At 38.5% G+C, this 16,798-nt stretch overlaps 2 protein-coding genes across 2 annotated transcripts; one reads left to right on the plus strand and one right to left on the minus strand.

Moving 5' to 3' along the window:
- Positions 1-4,771: 4,771 nt before the first annotated feature.
- LOC129748657 (angiotensin-converting enzyme-like) lies at positions 4,772-5,957 on the minus strand. The gene is made up of 3 exons (XM_055743329.1): positions 5,218-5,957; positions 4,983-5,155; positions 4,772-4,919 (listed from the first exon to the last, which is right to left on the minus strand). Exons 1-3 carry the CDS (start codon positions 5,799-5,801, stop codon positions 4,879-4,881), a joined length of 798 nt encoding a protein of 265 aa, XP_055599304.1. The 5' UTR covers positions 5,802-5,957; the 3' UTR covers positions 4,772-4,878.
- A 2,871-nt stretch (positions 5,958-8,828) lies between these two features.
- LOC129741792 (uncharacterized) lies at positions 8,829-14,873 on the plus strand. The gene has a single exon (XM_055733580.1). It carries the CDS (start codon positions 8,829-8,831, stop codon positions 14,871-14,873), a length of 6,045 nt encoding a protein of 2,014 aa, XP_055589555.1.
- Positions 14,874-16,798: the final 1,925 nt, after the last annotated feature.

The following is a 16,798-nucleotide window of genomic DNA, read 5'->3' on the forward strand; positions in this document are numbered from 1 at the left end:
GGTTTTTGATGCATTAGAACTTTTCTGGTTTTGTTTACAATGTTTGTTTTTTTTTGTCATATTTGATTTTTTGACATTCTTTTTTTGTATTTGTTTTTTTCCATGTTTATTGAAATTTTCACCTTTTTGTCGTTTTTGAGTACTTTATAATTTAACAAAATAAAATGCGTTTGTTGTTGTATTTCATCACCACTAAAGAACGTAAAAACATATTTATGGTGCTTGTCTAAATTATATTGGTCCTGTTAGAGCGAAAAATATAAGGTAATGTTGCCAAAATCGTATGATGCCAAAAACAAACGGGGTCTGTACCAAAGTTGCCGAAAAATAAAATTCTGTGTTTTGCCAAAAAAATCTCGAATTCTGTGATTGGAACCCAAAATTCTGTAACGGTTTTCTGTAATGCTTTTCATATGAAATTCATTTCATGTGAAACATCAACAAATTGAAGTATTTTTACAGTTTAATTAGAAAAAAAAATTACATTAGATACTAACGTCTCAATATTTTCATAAAATAGAGCTTAAAATACAAAGTTTATAATGATATAAATGTTTATAATTATGTTAAAAATGTACAAAATTCGAAAATTTGTGAATTCTGTGACGAAACCTACACCACCACCAAGGTAGAGCGAATGCGGTGAATCAAAATAGAAACATGAAAAACCGTAATTCACCACCCCACCCAGCAGAAGTCCCGTTTCGTTTGGTGGGTGAGGTGAGTTTGAACTGGGATGCCAGGTTCATGATTCAGAATTGAATGAGCATTTTTAAAAGATTAGATACAATTCAACTTGAAATCATAATTAAGGATTCAACATTTAGAAGTCCGAAATCAGACAACTAAACTCCTTTGGAAATAAAAAAAATCAGACCAACATCCAGAAACAGAATTAAGAAAAATCACTCATAACCAGAATCAGAAGCTCGAATGAGAACTCTGAATAACTATTAAGAGCTCCTGAATCATTTCTTAAGACATCAAAATCAGAACCAGGAGTAAGACTCAGTAAATGCATACATAATGAGAACATGAAATTGTGTTTAATTATTTTTATTGAGAATCACAATTCGGAATCAAAAATCTTAGCGAGAGTTAAAATTTTAAGCTCAGAATTTAGAATAAGAATTCATGAATTTTTTAATGATGGATTTACTCACCGTTAGTAATATGTTTGTTAATAAGTTTTTAGACCATATCGGTGAAAGTGATGTTATTTTTAGTAAACATTACAAGATTATGAAATTTCATAGGTGGATAGAAAGTTAGAAGAAATGAAAGATGATGAAAATGAGCAAATAGCATTTTATTAGAAGCGTTTCATCAAAAACCATTCGAACAAAAATCTGATGCGTGACGAATATGCTTCGAAATGATGCTCGCTCATTTTCATCATTTTTCATTTCTGCTTTCTTAAAAAAAGAATGCAATACAAGAATATGAATCTTAACCTGAAAAAAAGTATGAAAAGAAAAAGTAACAAAAAAAACAAAAGTAAAAAAAATGAGAAAAAAGAATTAAGGGACAAAAATTACAAAAAAAAAATCATATGTTTTAAAAATCAGAAATGAACAAAATTTGATTGGGAAAATACTTGCCACTACCGGAATAGCAGCCTGTAAAAGGATAGTTTTTTTTCTCCGTGTTCAATTCCATCTCTGAAGAAATGAATGGCTCGTCGGAAAGTGCAATCTGGGCTGTGGTGAGAATATTTCATGGTGACAAAGTTCATTTGCCGCAATGTTTTGGTTTGAGAAAGTTGGGATTAAGCGATGCTGCTGGAAAGTTGAATTATTGGTTTTAATAAATAATTAAAATGGATCATTTTATTTTCCAGGGGACGCGCTTTGATAGAACGGGCCACAACTCACTGGTGCTGCATTACGGGTGCCACCAAGTCACATAAACATTGATGGTAACGAAACTGCATATCAAATAGCCGTTAAAAAAATACTGGTGGAAGATGCGTTTCAATAGTTCGAAAACTGCACTCCTATAAACGGAAATATAATACGGAGAGACACACAGTGCCACAGAAGGCAATCTGAGAAGGAATCATATTCTGAAATATATACGCCACGAGACATGTACGGACCTCTTCAGTATCCACCTATTGATGAGAACTTATACTGGGTTTCAGGTCACTGTGATATAGAAGGAAATGAAAAAGCAGATGCACTAACTAGAAAAGGATCTGAAGGGGGGATGACTGGCCCGGAACCTTCCTGTGGGGTATTAACTTGTGCATTTAGGAAGGAATTTGAAAAAGGGCGAATTCAAAGAATAAATTTCAATCGCTTGTAACTTGTAGAACTGAAGTAGACACTGTAGAGCATGTAATATGTGCGGCTGCGGACTTTATGACACGCCGACCGAATGTTCTTGGTAAGTGAATGTTAACGCCGTCCAATGATATTTGAAAGATGAAAGCCAGTAAGGTCGTGGGATTCATAAGAAATGCCAATCCAAACTGGAATAGTGTCTCGATTTCCAATGCATCTGGCATAGAGTGTCCCAAAATTGCGTAACTTCTGGGAATCTGGGGGCTCACCCTCCAAATGGTAGATTAGGATGTGCAGAACAAACTTTTGTATCGGACCGACTAAAAAAAATCAAGTTTAGAGGTTCCGCAAGCGCGATCTTTGAAAAAAGACCACTTTCAAAAGATTTAATTTTAAATATATTCTGGGTCCTAAGATTTCCATAAAGTTTATATATTTTATATTTTTTTAATTTTTTTTGAGTTAAATGCTACACGTAAAAATTGAAAAATGAACCAAATTTGTATCAAAATGTAAAAAAAGCAAGCTATTTCCAAGAAAAAAAATTTTTTTGGTCCAAAAATTTTGTATTCAACTGACCAAAATGTGTACCGAGCGTAAAATATTTTTGATACCAATGCCATCAAAAGATGCGGATTTTTGTGCACTTAAACTTTACTGAACAAAACATGTTGTTTGTATCATCCTGTGAAGAGCTATTCACGGTTTGATCTTTAATAAAAATCACAATTTAGGATAGTTATTATCTAATTTATCAAATTTGTTTTAATAAATACCTACTTTAAAATCAAAATACTTGCAAAAAAGGCTTGGATGGTTTAAAGGAGTCATCAGAAGGCCATATGCCAAATTCGAGCGGAATCGGACAACAGGAAGAGGTTACACTGAATCTTAATGTGAAAGGGATTCTGAGACAAAGTGTACTAAAGAAGCATAAAAAACTGGTTTTTCATCATACTATTTTTTTCTTTACCAATCGATTGCTTGATTACGTAGATTTTAGTAAAATTTCAACTAAGACTAACATTTTACCTGAAGACTGCAACTCGATTGGACTTAAAACAAAAAAGTTATGACTGTTCAAAGATTGCATTTTTGTGGCACATTGTCGTTTAACGCACAATGAGTACATTTTACTCATTGCGTTTTACAGGACAATTTGTAACCAAAATACAATTTTTAACCGCCATAACTTTTTTGTTTTAAGTCCAATCGAGTTGCAACCTTCAGGTAAAATGTTAGTCTTAATTGAAATTTTAATAAATGAACAAAATTAAGCATTCGATTGGTAAAGAAAAAAAATTTTTTGATGAAAAACCTGTTTTTTAAGCTTTTCTAGAACACTATAGTCATATATGTCTCAAAATCCCTTTCACACTTAAGATTCAGTGCAACCCCTTCCTGTTGTCCGATTCCGCTCAAATTTGTCATATGGCCTTCTGATGACTCCTTTAAACAATCCAAGTCTTTTTTTGCAAGCATTTTGATTTTAAAGTAGGTATTTATTAAAACAAATTTGATAAATTAGATAAAAAATATCCTAAGTTGTGATTGTGATTAAACCGTGAATAGCTCTTCACAGAATGATACAAACAACATGTTTTGTTCAGTAAAGTTTAAGTGCACAAAAATCCGCATCTTTTGATGGCATCGGTATCAAAAATATTTTACGCTTGGTACACATTTTGGTCAGTTGAATACAAAATTTTTGGACCAAAAAAATTTTTTTTCTTGGAAATAGCTTGCTTGTTTTACATTTTGATACAAATTTGGTTCCTTTTTTTCATTTTTTACGTGTTGTATTAAACTGAAACAAAATTCATATAAATTTTATGAAAATTTTCGAACCCAGAATTTATTTAAAATCAAATCTTTTGAAAGTGGACTTTTTTCAAAGATCGCGCTTGCGGAACCTCTAAACATGATTTTTTTTAGTCGGTCCGATACAAAAGTTTGTACTGCACATCCTAATCTACCATTTGGAGAGTGAGCCCCCAGATTCCCAAAAGCTACGCCATTTTGGGACACCCCAATCTGGCATTTCTATCATTGGTGACAGTATGGCGTGATCAGACAAATTATAAAATTGGATTCCACAATAAATCACAAAAAGTTGATCGCATTGGATCTTCCCATACAAAAAAAGTCGATAAGATCAGTAAAGTGTAAATTCAACTGGGATCCAACACTCATTATAGAATGTGATAACTTGAATTTCGGTTCAAAATTTTATTAACTTAACATAGGGATTCCAATGTTAGGCTTAAAGTTGTCAAATGGAATATTCAATGGAAATAAAAAATGTATACATATTTGAAGGGAAATCTATTTTTATAAAGATGCAAAGTATCTGTTTGAAATTGATTAAATTAATTGCTATTTTAAATTGTTTCATTGAAAAGCTATTTTTGTAATGGCTATATATCAAACTTTAGAAACCATACTTTACTTTTCTCAATTTTTCTAAAAATGATAGAATAGAAGCACTCCATCCATGAAAATTTATTTCAAATATTAGACATTTCTCAAAGTACAAAACAGATAAAAAAAATAACACTCATTTACCAGAAATCATCAGCACAAATTGGCATCGTTACTTAGCCGGCATAAAGTCGAATTTTCTAGCGCCGCACTCTGAAAATTACATTTCATCATGAAATTCTTCGTTTGAGGCAAAAACACCCAATCCACACTTACTCTCAGAAGCGCTCCAGCCAATCGGTGCTCCCAGGCGTTTGTTTTCTTCCTTGAGCCAATCGTGCAGTGGTTTAAAATATTCCAGGATGGCATCGGCGTTCATCTTCCGCTCTCCGGTGAGCACCTCCATGGCCTCCGGCCAGGGCTTCGAGGAACCCAACGACAGCATTTCCCTGTAGGAATGGAACGAAATTTATTGGTTAAATTTAATCTAACAACATGGTTTCTATCATACTTAAGTTTATTTCCGGCGGCCGTGCTTTGGTAAATGTCGCAGTTGTTTAAAGATTTTTCCGCATCTCCCGGGACGTATTCGCCGGCCAATTTGCAGGCAGCTTTGTGGAACTGGAACTGAATAACGTACGACACAAAGTACCGTAGATATTCGACATCAGCCGAAACGTGGTACTTGGCTGCCGGATCAAAGTCCTGCTCGGATCGACCTATCGGTGGTTCTACACCGGAATGCTGGCTACGCAACTCCCAGAACTTACAGTTATATTCTTCTGGCTTAATCTCGCCTCTAAAAATGCTCCACCGATATTTGTCCATAGTGTAAGCAAATGGTAAGAAAACGAATTTGGTTACACCCGAAAGATAGAACTGGTTGATCCGGACCTGTTCATCCTCGACGTAGTCCTTTAGCAATCCTACTTCTTTCAAATGTTTCGGGGTCGAAACCGAGAGAGACAAAACGTCACCGACGGCTTCGTGAAAGCCTGGATTCGCTCCCCGGCGGTACTCGATCGGTTGATGCTGATACTGCAGATAGTACTGGATATGGCCTAGCTCATGGTGAACCACGAAGAATTCCCGCATATTGACCCGGGTACACTGTTTGATCCTGACGTCGTCCGTGGCAAAAAAGTCCCAGGCACTGGCATGGCACACCAGATCCCGGCCATCCTTGGGCTTCTCCAGAATGCTCTTGTCCCAGAAGTCCCTAAAAAAAATAAATTTTTGTAGTCAAACAGGATGGAAAGTGATGGAAAACTCAGTACCTAAGTATTACTTTTCTTATACTTTTCAAACAATATGATTGCTAGAATAGTTCTCGAGTTATGTAATAAAAAGTGTAAATAGCTCCTCTCCCCCCCTTTCCATTCTCCACGCTGGAAGAAGGGATGTGTCTCAAATAACCATCGAAACATTTCTCATATACGTATAATAGACACCTTCTCGGCCTCAGAAGCCTCCACTTACCAAGTTTCAGACAGACAGGCCAAAATTCATTTTATATACGAGATGTGAACCCTCACTCATAAAATAAGGATTCTATATTGTTAAAAACGAACAAAAATCTAATTTGGAGTTTGTAACGAGTACCTTGGAAAGAAAGTAAAATTAGTTGCTCTGAACACGAATTTTAAAACTGAGCTCTGAATTTACGTTAACATTCAAGAGTCAATTTTCATTACGAACTTCATTGTCAACTTATATTTGGTTACGGACCCTAAAATGACCCTAAGATTTGAAGTTTACAGAAAAATGTTGAAAATTGAGTACGAAACATACAATTGGAAAAAAAAATTCAAATCTTAATTTTGTTTTCTTTTCATGATTTTTATGGGACCGAAATTTCATTTAGAATTGCTGCTCTGAAATGGAAACCAACAAAAATAATCTAGAAATTTTATTGATTACACGAAATTTGGAAACAGCTCTCAGAACATCTCACTCAATAAGTTTCCGTGAAGTTTAAATTTATTTCGATTTCATTATTTTTGTCTTTCATTACTTGAAGAATTATTTCTGGAACATTTGAATTCGATATTAATTCAACCATATTGAAACTCTAGATAACCTTTCATATGCTGAATACACCTTTAATCCTTCATTCCATGATATTTTTAATAATTTGTCAAAATAATTTTAAACAGTTGGAATTTATGAAAAAAATGGAGAGAAAAAGTTTCACTTCTTGCATACAAAAGCTGTTAGAATTTCTGTTTTTCATTAACCGAAGGGTTAAGTAGAGAACATTTGAAGATAGAAACGGTTTGTGTTCAACAATCCATTAAAACATTTCCATCCGAAACCTTCAACAACAGAAAAGAAATTTTAGATATTTTATTTTACCAAAAACCTCATTTTGATATAATTTGATATATTTTTAAGCATTAACTGATTGAATTTTTTAAATGTTATTCCTATAGAACAATAAGTACATAATTAAGATTGAAAAAAAAAGCTTGGAGTTATCATTTAACGTTCCAATTGAGATTGTAGGCAGAAGTACCTATAAATATCTCTAAATTGAATCAATTTGAGCTCGATTCAGTTTGAAATTTCATCTATGATTCTAGGAAGAGGAAAGAGTTATGTAGGCAACAAGTTGTAAAAAAATGATTTTTTCAGCACGAGTTTCAATTCTAGCTACGTCTTCTATGTTTCAAATCTAAGGTAAATGATCTATTTACTTAAGATCTAGGCAATGACAACAAGCTTGTTTTTAGACTCTTGGAGCCAAAGGATTATAAGTGCGTAATATCTACATAGTTTATTTTGAGAAAACACGCTTTCAAGTGGTTGTGTTATTCTAATTTCCATTCATTTTTCGAAAAGTTGTATTTTTTTTCTTTCGAACGCAAAAGTATGTAAATTAAACTCTATAAACCTAAAAAAATCACCAAACAAAGTTTGAAAAATGAATAATAGGTTGGCACTATAAACTTTAATTCAAACAATTTTGGTCTTACCACAGAGAACAGACATACAAGCTAGCCCATTAAACGTGTGTAAAATTTCAAACGATCGTTTTGAACCAATTTGAGAATAAAAAAAAACAAAATATTGGTCAGTTTTGGACAGGTCGTATGAACTGTTTGGCATGTCTTAAGAAATGGCTGTTAATGCGTAACACCGGTTGCATAATGGAAAAATATCTTAAAAGTTAATCGACCGCTACTTCCTTCAAGCTAGAAGCGCTCAATTTTGGACAATGGGGTGCAAAAGTGAAGTGTAAGTAACCCACTTTGAGATGTCTAAATCAGTTCTGATGGTTAAGACTGATCGTTAAGAATGTTCCTAATTGACTGGATATAGCCGATTCGTCCTCTGACGAACGAAGTGCAAAAGTTTATTGTTAAACTTATATTTATTTCAACTGTTTCAGTAGTGCAAAAATAAAGGAATGAATAAAAGTTAATTACCGATACTTTCTATACGGTTTTTACTTTTTGCATTTTTCTGTCAGTGTTCTGGCACCACTGTGGGCGCCGAACGCAGAAAAACCAAGTGAAACAAAATTAGATGACAGATAGGGAGATTATGGTCTTGCGAGAGTGGCGAGTGGACTAAGATAGTTTTGCACCTAAAAAGAAGAACGGTTATTCTAACTAGTGAAAACGTGTTTCATAATTTGATCATTTGATCCTAAATTTGTAAGTACAGGCTTACTTAAATTATAATTATTTGTATATATAAAACTCGACCTTTTTGCAACAGATTTAGGTAGCAATAGGCTACGAGCGAAGTGGTTCGTACATCACTACTAATCGATCCGTAATCTATCAGGTAGAGGTTATGAAACATGCAGGAACTTTGCCAAATGTTAACTCCTAATTTATTAGATTACAGATTAATAGTTTCGCTAGAGGAAAAGGCATCATTAAATTGTAAAAGGTTGAGGCGGACACAAATGTAAGTTTATTTACAGTATGCCACGAATTTGTTATTATCATTAAATTAAAATTTTAGCTTTGAGCTGCACATAAAACCGCTGCTACAAGGATCCGCTTATTCCCTTCCGAACAATCTCAAAGATTTTCGATGATGGCCTCGAAGGTGGATACTAGCGATGGCTTTGATTGCCAAGGATGTACGGGACTGAATTCTCTTGGAAGGATGGTTTGTTGTGATAAGTGCGATGGCTGGTGGCACTTATCCTGCGCCAACGTTTCTCCTGGTGTGCGCGATCGTCCATGGACCTGTCCAAAATGTTCATCGAGCACCAATCCAGAAAATACGAATAAGAAAGCTCAGTCTACGGTATCGGGTCCAGTTGTAACTGGCGCGAGGAAGAGAGATACGAAGAAGAGCACGAAAGCTACCACTAAGTCCACATCCGTCGCGAGCGAGTTTGCAGATACGGGTGCAGGTGCGATCGGCACAGAAACAGTTTTGGGACCCGCGAGTCATGCGAAACCAAATGAGAAAGGTGCTGCACCCATCAAAACACCCCTCAAGAACCCGTTAGTTAGAAAGCTGCCTCACATTTCGGGCGGTACTTCGTCCACCGGGGAAACGGTAAAACCATTGAGAGACGAAGCTAGTGGCTCGAAAGATTTCCTGAATCTACGCGAATCCCAAAGTGCTCCTAGTTTGAAAAGGTCGGAGTCTATCAGAACAACCAAATCTTCACGGTCTCGGTTGCAGATAGAAATGGAAATCCTGAATGAAGAACGTTTGCTGAATTCTCTCAAACTCCAAGAAGAGCGACGGTTATTGGAAGAAGAAAAGGCGCTACGCGAAAAGGAAAACCTCCTGCGGGCGAAGGAATTAGCGATGGAGCAAGAATACTTGCGAAAGAAGAAAGAACTTGAAAAGTTAGCGGATGGATACGGATCGGGGTTGACCGATATTTCCCGTATAACCAGCAGCGAAAAAGCGGCTTTATGGCTCGATCAACAAAGGGAACAAAACTCCAATAAAGAACCTCGAGAGGATGTTGGTGATGGACAGTGGGAGCAAAAAGATGAAAAGCCACAGAAAGAGTTTGCTGCCCAAAGAAGCAACGGCAACATGCTGGTACCCTTCGATAGAAATCGACCTGTTCCGTGTAGGTCTACACAACGCGCACAAAGTTACGTCCCGCTAGATGTTGAAACTCCGGATCAGCTAGTGCGACCAGAACAATCAGGCGTTCCGCGACAAATGCGTTTCCCAACCCTGACAGCAGATCAAGTGACAGCTCGCCAGTTCTGGCCTAAAACGTTACCGGTCTTCTCAGGGGAACCTGAAGAGTGGCCCTTGTTTTACCACAGTTACGTGACCGCAAATGCAGCCTGCGGGTTCACAAATGTTGAAAATTTAGTTCGATTGAGGGAAAGTCTGAGAGGCCCTGCGAAGGAAGTCGTTTTGACGAAACTGATGTTTCCGGATAGTGTAGATGGCATTATTGAAACGCTCAGGCGCTGTTATGGTAAACCGGAATTAGTGATAAAAAACATGATCCAGAAAGTGCGTCGCCTCGAACCACCGAAGCCAGAAAGATTAGACAGCCTTATAAATTTTGGAATGGCAGTACAACAATTGTGTGACCACTTGGAAGCGGCCAATCTTCGCAGCCATTTGTCCAATCCAACTCTGCAATCCGAGTTGGTGGAGAAGCTGCCTGCTGCTTATCAATTAGATTGGGTCAGATACAGGAGAAGATTCGAGGAACCGACTTTGAAGGAGTTTGGGTGTTATATGGAAGAGCTGGTTGTCGATGCGAGCGAGGTCACCACAACCCCACCGAAAACTGACTTCTGCAAGTCCGAAAAGACAAAATTTCGAGAGAAGGTACATCTGAACGCGCACATGGAATCTGATGTCTCGTTTGATAGGTCCCAGCAGAAACAACCTTGCCCTGTGTGTGGGAGGTTCGATCATCGAGTGCGAAATTGTGACAAATTTAAACAGCTGAACCTAGAAGCGCGAAAGAAAGTGGTTCAACAGTGGAAGTTATGCGTGACATGCCTTAACAGTCATGGTAACTGGAAATGTCGTTCGCGGTTCAACTGTAATGTTTATAAATGCAGAGAAAATCACCACCCATTGCTACACCCTGATAGACCAAACAGTAACAATTCAGCACGGTGCAACACCCACATCGAAAGTAGTACGGCGATCTTATTCAGAGTGGTGCCGATCAAGTTACGTAATGGACTTTGCTGTATTGATACGTACGGATTCCTAGACGAAGGTTCGTCTCTCACCATGCTCGAGACAGGCCTCGCCAAAGCACTTGGTGTAACTGGTACGCCAGAGCCACTGGAACTTCAATGGACATCAAGTATAGTTCGCAACGAAGACTCTGAGAAAATTGTAATCTCAATCTCAGGTGAAATGGAGACGGCTCGGTTCTTTCCTATTGTAGCTTATACGATAAAAGAGCTAGATCTTCCAAAACAAAGCCTACCGTTTAAGAGTTTAGCAGCTAAATATAAGCACTTGAGGAATCTGCCTGTTTTGCCATACACGAACGTAACGCCTCGGGTGCTAATTGGGTTGGACAATTTGGAGCTGTTCGCTCCCCTCGAGAGCCGCGTAGGACAATACGGTGAGCCGATTGCTGTGAGGTCTCTACTTGGATGGACCGTCTACGGGCCGCGCAAACAAAGGCCGAACAGAATCAACGTTCATTCGTGTGATTGCAAAGGAGATGAAACGCTTAACGAGCTGATTCGTGAGCATATCGACATGGAAAAGGCGTTGATGTCAACGACACCACTGCCACAATCTGAAGCAGATAAGCGAGCTCTAAAGATACTGGAAAGCACCACTATTTTTAAAAATGGGAAATTCGAAACCGGTCTTCTTTGGTCAACAGAAGCTGTTCTCCTTCCCAATAGCCGACCGATGGCACTTAGTAGAATGAAGTGCTTGGAGAACAAACTGGCGAAGGATCCCGAACTATGTGCGAATGTTCATCAACAAATTAAGGACTACATCCTGAAAGGCTATGTCCACAAAGCATCTGAGCAGGAGTTGCTGGAAGCACCCTCGTCACGCGTTTGGTATCTTCCGCTGAACGTGGTTTCCAATCCGAAAAAACCCAACAAGAAAAGGCTCGTATGGGACGCCGCAGCATCCGTGGACGGAGTCTCTTTGAATTCTCTCCTACTGAAGGGACCGGACCTACTAGTGAGTCTCCCCTCCGTGATTAGCAAGTTTCGGGAAGGGCGAATCGGATTTGGTGGAGATGTGAGGGAGATGTTCCACCAAATTCGGATCAGGCCCGAAGATAAAAATGTGCAACGCTTCCTTTTCCGTTTTGATACCAATCTCCCTCCGGACGTCTACATTATGGATGTCGCAACCTTCGGCGCTGCCTGTTCTCCCGCTACCGCTTTGTTCATCATGGGAAGAATTGCAGGGGAGTGTAAGCAGGAGTATCCAGAGGCATCCTCAGCGATAAGCGACAAGACGTATATGGATGACTACTTTGACAGCGCAGATTCACCCAAAGTAGCCCAACGAAGAGCCTCTCAAGTCCGATCAGTTCTGCAGAAAGCGGGCTTCGAGATGCGCAACTGGATCAGCAACGACGATACTGTTCTTCATAGTTTGGGAGAAAAAGCAAACTGCGAGAAGGTAACATTGTCTAGCGATAAAAACAAATATTTAGAGAGAGTATTAGGCGTTAATTGGGATCCAGCAAAGGATGTTTTCTCGTTCCCTATTAATTTTTTCGGGAATCTTAATCAATATGTGACTGAACGAAAGCGACCTACGAAGAGAATTGCATTAAAATGCATTATGAGCCTTTTTGACCCTCTGGGGCTATTATCTCCGTACACTATTCACGGAAAAATGTTGGTGCAAGATCTGTGGCGCACCGGAGTTCAGTGGGACCAGGAGATGCAGGATACGGAATGGCAAAAGTGGCTTAGCTGGACGAACTTGCTGAAGGATATTAATCGTCTGGAGATCCCCCGACACTATTTCGCAGGATTGGCTACAAATCAAACAGTTCAATTGCATATATTTACAGATGCAAGTGAGCTCGGTTATGGTTGTGCAGCGTATTTTCGCCTTGTTTGTAGCGAACAAATCGTCGTCACCCTTGTTAGAGGTGTCGCCAAGGTTGCCCCACTAAAATATCAGTCCATCCCACGCAAGGAACTACAAGCTGCGGTTCTTGGTGCGAACCTGATGGTCAATATCCGCAACAGCCACTCCATCCCCGTCAGCGAAACATTCATATGGACCGATTCGACAACCGTGCTGGCCTGGATTACAGCGGACCAGCGAAAATACAAGCAGTACGTCGCAGCCAGAGTGGGCAACATCCTATCGCTTACGGACCCAGGTATTTGGCGTTGGGTTCCTACTAAGGAGAATATTGCCGATTGTCTGACGAAGTGGGGAAAAGAAACCATTCCCGATTCAAACAGTAGGTGGTTTAAGGGCCCATCATTTCTTTATGCAAAACCGGAAAATTGGCCCAAACCAAAGACTCGTATTGAAGCCACACAAGACGAACTTAAGGCTCACCTCTTATTGCATCATATTTCCTTTCCTAAACCTCTTATAGACGTCGACAGAATCTCTAAGTGGTCAATTCTGGTACGTACGATGGCCACTGTCCAAAGATTCATATCTAACTGCAAACGTCGAGTTAAAGGGTTACCTATCGAAGCGGTACAAGCTGAGGAGAAGACAAAGCGTTTAGTCGTAAAATTCATACCATCAATTCAACAACCCCTTCGTCAGTCCGAGTATCGTGATGCTGAAATCACCCTGTGGCGAATTGCTCAAACTGACAGTTTCCCGGATGAAGTGAAGATTCTCTTGAATAACCGTAGTAAACCGTTGATCGAAAAATCTAAAATAGAAAAATCGAGTATTTTGTACAAATATTCTCCGTTTGCCGATGAGTTTGGAGTAATAAGAGTTGAGGGGCGTACAGCTAACGCTCAGTTTGCAACCTTTGATGCAAGGTTTCCGGTAATATTGCCCAACGATCATACTATTACAAAACTCCTCATTGACCATTATCATCGAACTTTTGGACATGGTAACAGGGAAACTATTCTCAACGAGCTTCGCCAGAGATTCGAAATATCAAAATTACGTCCTGCAATACTCAAAGTAGCAAAAAGCTGTCAACGCTGTAAGATTCGGAAGTGTGTACCCCAAGTACCCCGTATGGCACCTCTACCAGAACAACGTCTTACTCCCTACGTCAGACCCTTTCAATACACAGGTCTGGATTACTTAGGACCAGTAGAAGTCACCGTTGGTAGACGACGAGAGAAAAGGTATGTTGCTGTGTTTACTTGCCTGGTAGTTCGAGCTGTGCACATCGAAGTGGCACACAGTTTGTCCAAAGATTCCTGCATAATGGCTATAAGAAGATTCGTTCAGAAGCGAGGTCCCCCAAGTGAAATTTTCTCAGACAACGGCACCAATTTCGTGGGCGCCAGTCGCGAGCTTCAGAAACAACTTAGAGATATCCATCTAGAATGTGCCGATACCTTCACCAATGCCCGCACCAACTGGTTGTTTAATCCACCCACAGCTCCACACATGGGCGGAGTGTGGGAACGGATGGTGCGTAGTATCAAAGTATCGATGGAAGCGTTGGATGACGGAAGAAAGGTGAACGACGAAATCTTGCTGACGGTACTGGCGGAGACCGAATCATTGATCAACGCACGACCACTCACATATATGCCGCAAGGAACGTCGGAGAACCAGGCCCTTACTCCAAATCATTTTATTCTGGGGTTCTCATCTTGGGATGCTGGCACTGATCCGATACGGAAACCAATCGAGCTGAACGAGACGTTACAGAGCAGTTATCTAAGATCTCAGTATCTAGCTGGGACAGTATGGAGTCGCTGGATCATGGAATATTTCCCGTCGCTGAACAAACGACCGAAGTGGATCGAGGAGATGAACCCGGTGAAGGAAGGTGAGCTCGTATACATAGCGGAAGGCAACCGAAGGAGCTGGGTTAGAGGACGGATATCGAAGCTACTGCCCAACAAAGATGGAAGGGTTCGGCGAGTGATAGTCGAGACTTCGTCTGGACCCTTAAGGCGAGCAGTAGCGACGTTAGCACGAATGGAGATAGGAAGCAGTGAACCTGGTCCAAGTCCTGGCGGAACCGAACCTGCTTCACGGGGTGGAGGATGTTCTGGCACCACTGTGGGCGCCGAACGCAGAAAAACCAAGTGAAACAAAATTAGATGACAGATAGGGAGATTATGGTCTTGCGAGAGTGGCGAGTGGACTAAGATAGTTTTGCACCTAAAAAGAAGAACGGTTATTCTAACTAGTGAAAACGTGTTTCATAATTTGATCATTTGATCCTAAATTTGTAAGTACAGGCTTACTTAAATTATAATTATTTGTATATATAAAACTCGACCTTTTTGCAACAGATTTAGGTAGCAATAGGCTACGAGCGAAGTGGTTCGTACATCACTACTAATCGATCCGTAATCTATCAGGTAGAGGTTATGAAACATGCAGGAACTTTGCCAAATGTTAACTCCTAATTTATTAGATTACAGATTAATAGTTTCGCTAGAGGAAAAGGCATCATTAAATTGTAAAAGGTTGAGGCGGACACAAATGTAAGTTTATTTACAGTATGCCACGAATTTGTTATTATCATTAAATTAAAATTTTAGCTTTGAGCTGCACATAAAACCGCTGCTACAAGGATCCGCTTATTCCCTTCCGAACAGTCAGTGAAAAAACTTTTTTTGTTTTAAATTTACGTCACGCTTCGGGTTACTCTGGGGGACATCTTTTAATGGCTGAAGAAAAGTAACTCGAAACATTACATAAATTAAAAAAAAAAGTTGTTTCTGAAGTTCTGTCCAGTCATAAGTAACTGTTATTGCATTTTCTAGCAATAAATCGATCCTGTCTAGTTTTGAGCGGCATTAGTTTAATTATTAATGAATTTATATATGATTACGTCTTTTCGAAAATGGGCACTTGAAAATTTGATTTGTAACTTTTGAACGGCGCACTAGATGGCAGTGATTCAAGTCAATTTCCAACGTATTTTTTGGATGCCAATATTTGAAATTATACACACTTTTTTGAAGATTTTTTTGAGCTTGTACGTCTGTTCTATGTGCTCTTACACCCTTTTGGCTCTGAAGGACTCAATTGAGCTTTTTTCAAAGCGATTTCCCTGATACGCCACAAGAAGATGGCGTCTTCTATCGAGAAATGGAAAGGATCAGCCCAATCGACTTAGTTGTCAAATATCCGTACAGCTTCATTCGAAATATGCAGAAGAAATGTTCCCTGATTTGGCAGTTTTGATATTTTTTTGATTGGAAGTTGTTTGTAACAATACATTTTTAATCTTATTGTAATACCTTGTTTTTTTTTATTAGGTCATTGAGATTTTAATCACTGGGGATTATTCATTCTTTTGAATAATACCGGTCGAAACAGAGTGTTTTAAGAAACATAGCAACAAAATCTTATAATATTTTGATGAAAAAGAGAATTAACTCATTAAATATGAGCACACAAAAAAACACCCTACACTGTTTTATGTGAAGCAGTAATTATGTTTTCTGATTAATTTCAACAGAATTATTTCACTGTAACACTTTTTCAAGATCTTTTTATACAAGCTTGCCATTTTTGCTAAAATTTATGAAATAATAATTTATTTTTAGCAGCGTGAAAAACATACGTCATTTCTGAAGCAATTTTTACCAATTTATGCTGACTTTGAACGTCAATTTTTGCAACCCTTGACCGTTACTATCTGATTATTCATGACTAAAATGGTAGTAAAACTCATAAAAAAGCATTATTCGGACTTTTGTAACGAGGTTTACATCGAAACCGCTGGGTGGGTTGCCTTATGTCGTACACGCAGTTTTTACTCCTGAGTGTATGCAGAACTATTGTATTTTTCATATTTCGGCTTTAGGGACAGAATGATATAAAATTAATTTTGAATAGAACCAAAAATTAATGTACCTAATTGTTGTCACAGCGTACCAGCTAAATACCTAATGTTTCCATAATTTTAAAATTTATAAAAGTTTTAAAATACATTTTATCGTGATTCATAAGAAACTGGAATTTATTATAAACTAAATTCTATGAATGAGTTGTTCAGC

Source organism: Uranotaenia lowii, chromosome 2, assembly GCF_029784155.1.
Source record: "Uranotaenia lowii strain MFRU-FL chromosome 2, ASM2978415v1, whole genome shotgun sequence".
NCBI lineage: Eukaryota > Metazoa > Arthropoda > Insecta > Diptera > Culicidae > Uranotaenia > Uranotaenia lowii.

Coding starts and splice junctions, on each gene's coding strand:
- LOC129748657 (XM_055743329.1), bottom strand. CDS start 5,801: ATGCGGGAATTCTTCGTGGTTCACCATGAGCTAGGCCATATCCAGTAC. Junction 5,156..5,217: donor GCCGCCGGAAATAAACTTAA/GTATGATAGAAA, acceptor CCATTCCTACAG/GGAAATGCTGTCGTTGGGTT. Junction 4,920..4,982: donor TGGCTGGAGCGCTTCTGAGA/GTAAGTGTGGAT, acceptor TGTAATTTTCAG/AGTGCGGCGCTAGAAAATTC.
- LOC129741792 (XM_055733580.1), top strand. CDS start 8,829: ATGGTTTGTTGTGATAAGTGCGATGGCTGGTGGCACTTATCCTGCGCC.